Source organism: Desmodus rotundus, chromosome 3 (assembly GCF_022682495.2).
Source record: "Desmodus rotundus isolate HL8 chromosome 3, HLdesRot8A.1, whole genome shotgun sequence".
NCBI classification, from domain to species: Eukaryota; Metazoa; Chordata; class Mammalia; order Chiroptera; family Phyllostomidae; genus Desmodus; species Desmodus rotundus.
Genome location: NC_071389.1, coordinates 149819934 through 149831144, shown reverse-complemented (window position 1 = coordinate 149831144; position 11211 = coordinate 149819934). Strand labels below are relative to the sequence as shown.

General features: G+C 34.7%; 1 protein-coding gene across 1 annotated transcript; it reads left to right on the top strand.

The window, feature by feature from the left end:
• Positions 1–1848: 1848 nt before the first annotated feature.
• Positions 1849–10831, top strand: LOC112318424 (olfactory receptor 6C1). Its single transcript, XM_024575673.3, has 2 exons — positions 1849–2111; positions 7752–10831. The coding sequence occupies exon 2, from the start codon at positions 7787–7789 to the stop codon at positions 8717–8719; it is 933 nt and encodes a 310-aa protein (XP_024431441.1). The 5' UTR covers positions 1849–2111; positions 7752–7786; the 3' UTR covers positions 8720–10831.
• Positions 10832–11211: the final 380 nt, after the last annotated feature.

Sequence of the window (11211 nt, the reverse complement as noted above, 5' to 3'; positions counted from 1 at the left end):
ATCTGTTTCCTTTGCTGAATTACTATTGCATCACATCTTAAAGCACACACTAGTGATGCCAAGGTTATAATTGGCTTTATGTAGTAGTTTCTGCTCATTTTCCCTATCTAAATAGTTAACATATTTTATGAAGGTTGTCATTTGTTTTTTCCTTAAGTGTTTTGCTATTTCATTAGGTGTTGAAAAATACTTGTTTTCGAATTTAATCCAGTTTCAGGTGTAGAACATGATGAGATTTCACATTTATATTCCCTACAAAGTGATCACAACAAAACCTCCACTACCCATCTGTCACTGTACAAAGTTATTGTAATGTTAGTGATCTTGCCAAGCTCTACATTATATCCCTGTGATTGATTTATATTATATTTGTGCCTCTTAATCCCCTTAATCCTTTTGCCCATATCCCCACTGCCCAACCTTCTGGCAATTATCAGTTTTTCTGTATTTATGAGTTTGTTTTGTTTGTTCATTTCTTTAGTTTGTTCTTAGATTCTTCACATAAGCAAAATGATGTAGCATTTCTCTTTTTTGGCTTATTTCACTGAGCATAATGCCCTTTAGATCTACTTATGTTGTCACAAGTGGCACGATTTCATTTTTTTTCCCGTGGATGAGTAATATTCTAGTGTAGATGTGTGTGTGCATGTATTCACTTCTCTGTCCATTCATCTACTGATAAACACCTAGGTTGCTTCAATAACCTGAATATTGTAAATAATGCTGCAATGAACATAGGTCAAAAGCAATTCCACTTTTTTGAGCTTATCTGAAGAAAATGAAACATTAATTCCACCAAAAATTTAAAAAATATTAGTTATATACACAGGCTTTCCAATAATTAAATAGGATGGAAGTCTTTCAAATTAATGTTTAGCCAGCATTACCATGATACCCAAAATAGGCAAAGACATTAAAATAAAATACAACTACAGAAGATTATCGATTAGTATTATAGATGTCTTCTATACAGAACACTTACTTTGTCTCATATGCTGAGCCAGATATATTTTATACCATATATTATTTAATCTTTACAGCTCTTTGTAAGGTTAGACAACATGATGATGATGAAGATGATGATGACTTTACAAACTGTACATTGATGCTCAGAAAAGCTGAATAACTTGTTGGAAGTCTTGAGCTGTAATAGCCAATAGGAGAGCCTGATTTGAAAAAACAAAACCTAAAATCCTTAAGAACCTACAAATTGTACATAGCTTTTACTAATGACCTGCACAATTTTACTGGCTTTTTAAACTCACCTTATCTCATTAGGTCGTGATTTATTATTATTAGTCTATTATAGAAGGTAGTAACTCCTAATATTATACTTAGCATATAAATTACAACAAGAATCAATCAAAACAAGAAATTCTTCAACTGACATTCCTGGTGAGCCAGACAGAACAGGAAAAGAAAAAGCATAAACTATTAGCAGTAGTATAGCACCAAAATTTTTTACTGGAAGCCAGATTAAAAATAATAGAGTTAAGAAATGTACTTAGTACCATGTGATAGATTACCAGATTTTTTTAACAGGCATAGAGTATTAGGTAGAAATTAATATTGGAACCTAAGATATTAGGTTGCTAATTGGTCTGAAAAGTAATGTAGAGAAAAACAAACTTCACATTTAGTGTTCTGGTTTGCTTCCAATTTTTTGTTTCCCTGGACACTGACTCCCAAGAGTCCTTTTCAAATTTCAATACTAGTGGTTATTATCCTTTATATTCCTTGGTGTGTTGTGTGTATTCCTGTCCTGACTGAATTAGTCCCCTTGAGCCTGGGTCAGAGAGACTAGATAAAACAGGAAGTAGCTTGTGTGAGTAAAGTCTATATAGAAAAGGCACCAGAGAGTTTTAAAACATTTGATATTTTTTCTCTTTTATGTATTTGTTCCTCTTCACTTTCTATGTCAGAGAAATATATTCCCTATGGATAAAATGGGAAATTTCATACAAAAACATGGACAATGGAGAGCAAATTTGTTAAAAGAGAGGAAGTATTTTCAGAAACGTTGGGCTCCCTGGAATACAACAATGACAGCTGCCAATGTTTTTCATATTCCAGATATTCTGACTGTTAGTGAGCCTTTCTGAAAATCAGAGGTAAGTCGGGCATAAGGAAGACAATGGGGCAAATTCAGACAACTGTAATAGCATAAACAGTAAAATATAGTTTATAAACAAACAAACAAACAAACAAATAAATAATTTTACTCACCAAAAAATTCCTTTGAGCTCTTTCAAGGAAATATAAACATGATAATGTGAGGTATTACTTTTATTAGAAGTCAACTAACAGGAAATCCCTTGACTATGGAGACAGCTTAAAATCTTGAGTTGTCATATCCTGGCTAAAAATATCATAACTTGATACAACATCAAGTTATATAGTCAATAGTGTACCTAATGATCCATTTATAAAAAGGAGCCATATTTTAATGGAATCTTACAACTACATGTCTTTTTTACTGTCTCAGCTCAACCAGAACCAACAATTGCCTAGTATTATAGCTACTTACAAAAACAAAATGAAAACAAAAGACCCTTATTTTTGTTTGAAGACTCTATAGAGGTTAAAAAAAATAAAAAGAAACAATGTTACTTTTGTAACTGGTTTGAAACACACAGTGGAATTTTCCCATTCTCCTAAGAATGGCTGTGACCTGAGATCATGAATCTGGGAATGTCTCTGGAGCTGGCCTGCACAGCCCCTTCTCCTTCCATGTAAGTGATGGTGACAATGCCCTCCTCACTGCTCTTGGCTAAAAAATAACCAGACTCCTCCACAAGTATCCTCAATATTTCCTATGCAAAAATCAATATTCCATTCCCTTTGGTTTATGAATAATTCAAAGAAAATAATTTCTATCTACTAAGAAACTAGAGTATGTGATTTAAAGATTAAAGTCAACAGGCCAAAAACAAAATATGATTATTAAAGTATAACTTGTCAACAATGTGGTGATTGTGAAGGAGAGGGATGTAAGGGAAATAAATGGTAATGGAAATATATAATGAAATAATTTTCAGAAAAATGTCAGTCAAAAGATATTATAGCTACTTCTTATATATGCATGTGTATATCTGTGGTTTTAAACACGTAAGTGAGAAGCCTTGACCAGGTAGCTCAGTTGGTGAGAGTGTTGTTCCCATACACCAAGGTTACAGGTTCGATCTCTGCTCCAGGCACATCCATCAAGCAACCAATGAGAATGCATAAATAAGTAGAAGAACAAATCAATCTCTCTCCCTCTCTCTCTCTCTCTCTCTCTCTCAAATCAATAAGTAAATGTTTTTTTAAAAAGGAGACAATGAACGTCTCCCAAATCTTATCATTGACTCATCACTTACTAGCTCAACTTTTTTTTAAATTTTTTTTTTCAATTACAGTTGTCTGCATGTTCTCCCCCTCCCTCCCCCACTTCCATCCTCCCCTTTGGTTTTATCCATGTGTCCTTTACAGTAGTTTCTGTAATCCCCTGTCCTCACTGTCCCCTACCCACTCCCCTCTGGCCATTATTAGATTGTTCTTAACTTCAATGTCTCTGGTTATATTTTGTTTGCTTTTTTCTTTTGTTGATTATGTTCCAGTTAAAAGTGAGATCATATGGCATTTGTCCCTCACTGCGTGGCTTATTTCACTTAGCATAATGCTCTCCAGTTCCACTCATGCTTTTGCAAAGGGTATAAGCTCCTTCTTACTCTCTGCTGTGTAGAATTCCATTGTGAAAATGTACCATACTTTTTTGACCCATTCATTTGCTGATGGGCACTTAGGTTGCTTCCAGTACTTGGCTATTGTAAATTGTGCTGCTATGAACATTGGGATGCATAGGTTCTTTTGGATTGGTGTTTCAGGGTTCTTAGGGTATAATCCCAGCAGCAGAATTGCTGGGTCAAAAGACAGTTCCATTTTTAGATTTCTGAGGAAATTCCATCCTGTTTTCCACAGTGGCCTCACCAGGCTGCATTCCCACCAACAATGTACTAGGGTTGCCTTTTCTCCGGAGAGGTCCAACATTTGTTTGTTGATTTGTTTATGTCAGCCACACTGACTGGTGTGAGATGGTACCTCATTTTGGTTTTAATTTGCATCTCTCTGATGGCTAGTAATGTTGAGCATCCTTTCATATATCTCTGGGCCCTCTGTATGTCTTCCTTGGAGAAGTGTCTGTTCAAGTCCTTTGCCCATTTTTTAATTGGGTTGTTTGTTTTCCTGGAGTGCAGTCGTGTGTGTTCTTTATATATTTTGGAGATCAGACCCTTGTCTGAGGTATCCTTGGCAAATATGTTTTCCCATACTGTTGGTTCTCTTTGTAATTTAGTGCTGTTTTCTTTAGCCATGCAGAAGCTTTTTATTTTGATGAGGTCCCATTTGTTTATTCTTTCATTTATGTCCCTTGCTTTAGAGGACATGTCTGTGAGGATGTTGCTGCGTGGAATGTCTGAGATTTTCCTGCCAATGTTTTCCTCTAGGACTTTTATGGTGTTACGACTTATATTTAAGTCTTTTATCCACCTTGAATTTATTTTTGTGTATGGTATAAGTTGGTGATCGAGTTTCATTTTTTTGCACATAGCTGTCCAGATCTCCCAACACCATTTGTTAAAGGGGCTACTTTTGCTCCATTTTTTGGTCCTTCCTCCTTTGTCAAATATTAATTGACCGTAAAGACTTGGGTTTATTTCTGGGCTCTTTGTTGTGTTCCATTGGTCTATGTGCCTGTTTTTATGCCAGTACCAGGCTGTTTTGATTACAGTGGCCTTGTAGTACAGTTTGATATTAGGTATTGTGATCCCTCCTGCTTTGTTCTTCTTTCTCAAAATTGCTGCAGCTATTCGGGGTTGTTTATGGCTGCATATAAATTTCTGAAATGTTTGCTCTATATCTGTAAAATATGTCATGTGTACCTTGAGAAGGTACAGCACCCATTTATGATAAAAACACTCAGCCAAGTGGGATCATTCCTCAACATAATAAAGGTCATATATGAGAGACCTACAGCCAACATCATACTCAATGGACAAACACTTAGAGCTTTCCCACTAAGATCAGGAACAAGACAAGGATGCCCTCTCTCACCACTCCTATTCAACATAGTATTGGAAGTCCTAGCCACAGCAATCAGACAAGAAAAAGAAATAAAAGGCATCCAAATTGGAAAGGAGGAAATGAAACTGTCACTGTTTGCAGATGACATGATAATGTACATGGAAAATCCTATAGACTCCACCAAAAAACTACTCGACCTAATAAATGAATTTGGCAAAACAGCTGGATACAAAGTCAATACTCAGAAATCAAAGGCATTCCTGTATACCAACAACAAAACTGCAGAAAGAGAAATCAGGAAAAAAATCCCATTTGATATAGCAACAAGAAAAATAAAGTACCTAGGAATAAACCTAACCAAGGGGGTAAAAGACCTGCACTCAGAAAACTACACAACACTGAAGAAAGAAATTAAGGAAGACACAAACAAATGGAAGCATGTACCATGCTCATGGGTTGGAAGAATTAACATCATTAAAATGGCCATAGTACTCAAAGCGATTTATAGATGCACTGCAATCCATATTAAATTACCCATGACATATTTTACAGATATAGATCAATTTTTTTTATTGTTGTTCAAGTACAGATTTTTCCATTTTCATCCATTTCTCTTCCTTGCCCAACCCATCCCCACCTCCCAACCTCCATGTGTCCTTTATACCTGTTCCTTGATGACACATCCCCTTCTTTCCCTTGTTATCTCCTTCCCCCTCCCCTATGGTTACTGTCAGTTTGTTCTTTATTTCAATGTCTCTTGCTATATTTTGATTGCTTGATTATTTTGTTGATTAGGGAAATTTTAATTAAATTAATAAGATTTAAAAAGATAAAAATATTAAATAAGATATATTTGGAATTAAATTTTGTAGCTGTATATATTAAAAAGTGCAAAAAGAACTAGGTGTATATTGTATTATTACATCAATTTAGTCATTCTCTATTAAATAAAGGTAGGGAATTATCATTGTGTCTATTTGTTTCTATTTGATTATGGAGTACTTTATTTAAGACAACAGATTTTAATTTCAGATAGTCTATGATTATACTTAACTTTTACCAGTTATATGAATATATCAAAGGTACATACCTCTATGAGTCTCAATTTTTTTTCTCAGAATAAAAATAGTTTCATGGGTGTGTTAAGGGCTAACTGAGAGAATATACAAAAGTCCTTAGCATTTCACTAAGATAAAAAGTGATTTTCCTAAATCACAATTACTCTACCATCCTTCCCAAAAGGGAATTAACTCCAACTAAAGGAAAACTAAAGTAAATTAAAAAGCTCTATACAAAGCATACTAAGTGCCATATGATTTGTAGAGCACTTTCATTTACTTTATTTAAATTATTAAGCAAAAAAGAAAAAAGAGAAACAGCTTATGGACACGGACAACAATGTGGTGATTGTGGGGAGGACGGAGGCTGGTTGGAGGTGAAAGAGGAAGGAAGGGGGCTAAACAGTAATGGAAAAAATATAATTAAGAAAAAGCACCCTGTAATTTTAACTTCATTTTCTAAGAAATTAAACATGGTGTAACATTGGTTGATAAAATTATATAAATTTCAATTGCTGGTAGGGATGTACATTGGTACAGCCACTACGGAAAACAGTATGGAAATTTCTCAAATCATTACAAATAGAGGTGTCATAAGGCCCAGCAATCCCTCTTCTTATTTACCCAGAAAATATGAAAAAATTTATTCATAAAGGTATGTGCACTCCTATGTTTATTGCAAGATTATTCGTTATAGTCACCTTCATTTTGAACAGAGAAAACTGAAGCTTCAAGAAATTAAGTAATTCATCTAAAGTCAAAATCCATTAAGCAGCCCATTTGTATTTTAATCCAGATTTCTCTAACTGCCTAATCTGTATACTATCTATAATAATAATTTACCTCAGGATGACATAAATAATAAATTAATAACACTTTGCATAATTTTTTATTAATTTACTTCTTTTCTCATTGAAATTGTAGATGGCTAGCTAATGAATTAAAAGCATGAACTTATTAGTTAATATTCATCATAAACCCCTGCAGATAGGATTTACTATTTCTAAAATTATTATTGAATGTGATTGATGATATCTACTGTCTCTTTATTTGTTTCTATGAATACTAGTATGAATGCTGGGAATTGAATTTGCCCATCATTATTGAAATGACAAAATATAAATTGTGCAGACTTCACCAGGAAAGTAGTCACCTAAAATAATTGTAGAAAAACGGAAACAGCATCTAGTTAAAATAACTCTTCCTAACACTTGATGGGTCTTCCTGAGGACTCTTTGTGTCATTCAAGACAAGAAAGTTACTTTCTTATTAATTAAATTTATTGGAGGCTGACATTGGGTAATAAGATTATATAGGTTTCAAGTGTACATTTCCCTGATACATGAATCTGTACCTTGCATTGTGTGTCCAACACCCAAAGTGAAACCATCCTCTGTCACCATATATTTAAGCTCCTTTACTACCCCTTCCAATTCCCTTCCTTCCCTAGTTACCACCATACTGTTGTCTGTATATAAGAGAGAAGAAATCAAAGGACCATTGTTATTATAGGTTCCCTTTAAATTTCCCCTGATGGTAAAATAACATACTATTACAGCCAAATTCTGGATTCACACTTGGATAGTTCTTAATCCACAATTCATGACGTGTTCCTTGTGTTTTCTCCTGTAGACCTGGCAGGAGGAAAACAAAAAAGCAACTGAAGAATGAGAAACCATACAGAAGTAACAGAATTCATCCTCCTGGGACTGTCAGATGACCCAAAGCTTCAGGTGGTGATCTTTGTCTTTCTGCTCTTCACCTACATGCTCAGCATCACTGGAAACCTGACCATCATAACCCTTACCCTGCTGGATCCCCATCTCCAGTCCCCTATGTACTTCTTCCTCAGAAATTTCTCCTTGTTAGAGGTTTCATTCACAACTGTCAGTATACCTAAGTTCTTGGGCACCATTATTTCAGGGGATAAAACCATTTCCTTTAATGATTGCATTGCTCAGTTGTTCTTTTTAATTCTCTTGGGAGTCACTGAATTTTACCTTCTGGCTGCCATGTCCTATGATCGCTATATTGCCATCTGCAAACCTCTGCATTACATGACCATCATGAATCGAAGAATCTGTATACTCCTTGTCTTCTCTTCCTGGCTAGTTTCATTCTTAATTGTATTCCCTGGACTCATGTTGCTCTTGAACTTCGATTACTGCAGATCAAATATTATTGACCACTTTACCTGTGATTATGTTCCCCTGCTGCAACTTTCTTGTTCAGAAACAAAATTTCTAGAGATAATGGGGTTCTCCTGTGCTGTGTTTACCTTGATGTTCACTTTGGCATTGATATTTCTGTCCTATCTCTATATCATCAGAACGATTTTAAGAATTCCTTCTACTAATCAGAGGACAAAGGCCTTTTCTACGTGTTCCTCTCACATGATTGTCATCTCCATCTCTTATGGCAGCTGCATTTTTATGTATATTAAACCTTCAGCGAAAGATAGGGTGTCCTTGAGCAAGGGAGTTGCTGTTCTGAACACCTCAGTAGCACCCATGCTGAACCCCTTTATTTACAGCTTAAGGAATGAGCAAGTCAAGAAAGCCTTCAGGAACATAGTGAGGAAGACTATTTCTCACAAGTAAATTAAATAATGTAGTGTAATGAATTAGAGACACATTGCAGGAAAAGGAAAAATATAAGCATGAAATTTCAGTAGCTTTTTCAAATCTCAGTAAACTCGCTGTCATTGTTGTTTATTCTCTTTGTTTCTTCTGTTTGTTTATATTGTTATACTTTTAAACTTTTCTGTTTGTTTTTATGTACTTTATATACTTATTTTATATAATTTAATTTCAGTTACTTTTCTTCTCTCTTTCTGACTCTCATTCTCCTGAACATGTCAACTTTTTAAATTTAATTTGTTATTTATGTATAGTTGGTATAGATCTTATGTTGATAATGTTAATTTCAGGTCACAAAAAGGTCTCATAATGTTTCAAGTAAATTTATGATATCTGTTGGACCACATTCACAGCCATGCTGGGCTACATGTGGACCACGGGTTGCCGGTTGGACACCCTGGCAGACACCAGTGCTTGGACAGCCCCTAGAAAGCCCGACTATTATATACATGTTCTACTCTTCTCCTTTCCTCCAGAGGGAGGGGCCACTGAGCAGTATTGGCCTCAATGTACTGCTGTAAATGGGTGAATCATAAAATATCCAGAAAATCTCTTTATAATGTCATACCTTCTTTACATGAAATCCTTCTAATTTAGTTGAATATCACTTTATGGCCTAGAATATAGTAGTCATGTGTGTAATCATTTCTTGACCATTGAAAAATTATGTATAATGACACTTGAGTGCAGTGTTCTATATGAGTCAACTAGGTCAAGTTTATTAATCACATGATTTAAATTTGTACTTTTACTGTTTCTGTTATTACTGAGCTATTTAAATCTCTTTATACAACGGTGGGATGGTTTCTTTCTCTTTGTAGTCATATCAATTGCTTATTTTTTTTAATATTAACACTGTGTTTTTATACAGACACAAATTTGAAACTGGCATATCTTCTCTGGAACATGACTTTTCTTACTGTTATGACAAACAGCAATTCCGTTGTTTATGCAGTACACTTTTTTTCAGTAACATCTACATTGACTAATATTGATGCAGCTATACACAAGCATTATTTTAAAAATATTGCTTGTATCACATATTTTATTTATCTGCCATTTTCTTTTGAGTGGATGCTAGTATATTGTACAGAACATCTGTGAGTCAGTATATATTTTCATTTCTTGGTTACCTAGGTTAGGTACTCCCAACAAGGCCATACATGTGGATAGAGGAAGAGAATATAAATACAGGAGAAATTTGTTTCAAAGGAGTCTGAGTCATCTGTTCATAAGCCTTACTTGTGCCTTTTTGACCCACTCAACTCTATTCTTCTAAGAATATCTCCCTTTGATGATAGAGTGTTGCTATGAATGACCAGCATTATAACTCAGAGTCCAATTATACTCACTCCAATTATAGCAAGCTCAAATCTAATTGTCAACTGATGACGTCCTATGGTCTGACCAGTAGTCTCTACCAGGTTGCAATAGTAAGCCAGGAAGTGATCTTCAAAAGGAAAATGTACATCTGCAATACATTGCTCCATAAGCACACACTGTGTTATGAAGCCTCCCACTGTGGCAAAACAGAAGAGCCATATAGCATCCCTATTTGTCACTGACACTTTAAATAACATTAGAATTTCTTGATCATTTGACCCAAATGGAGGAACACTAATTCTAAAATCAATCCTAAATTTTATGTGGTAAATCAAACATCAGTAATAATTAAGAAATCTTGGGAAACAAGCCAATATGAGAGGGCTAATCATGGAAATATTTAAGTATAATATAAAGTTTCTATCATTGAAACATGCTTGGGGCATGAAGGCAGAAAGATTAATGTAGTAAAACTATAAGTGATACATTTTGAATATACCTATTTGAATAGTTCTAACTTTTAAAATATTCTTATTGTTTAACATATGCCCAGGACAAAATTAAATGAGCAAGAATGGGGGAAACCCTATACAAGTGAACATAAGTGTGAAATAAATCAACAACCATGGGATGGGAAGAATAAAGAATTGATACAAGTAATTTTTCAAGATAGTATTTTGACAACTGGCCGTCAGTAAGACAGACACTGCAAAATTTTTGAACTTTATTTAGATTTTAATAAAATAATAGAAGTATAACAATTCAGAAACTGTTGTATGTGTCTTTGTAGAATGGAGTAATTGGGAAGCAGATGGTTGGAGCTAGGTTTCTCACTGTGGATGAAAAGAGATACAAATGTAGCATAAGAACAGTAGAAAAATTCTATGCTGATGGACTGGAATAAGAAATGTCAGTGTGAGGCTATCATTTCTCTAAATGTATTTTCTTTCTGTGTCCTATGAAAGTTCCAAAGAATGACACTGGAATAGTGAAGAGCCAACAAAGCATCCACTTCCTGGGCTGTGGGTAACATTTCTTGCTAAAAATAACCTCTGAGAACTAGAGAAATGACCAATAGACATATGAAAAGATGCTGAACACCACTAATCATCAGGGAAATGTAAATTGAA

Excerpts from the sequence above, each read along its gene's own strand:
- LOC112318424 (XM_024575673.3), top strand. The coding sequence starts at position 7,787 with ATGAGAAACCATACAGAAGTAACAGAATTCATCCTCCTGGGACTGTCA.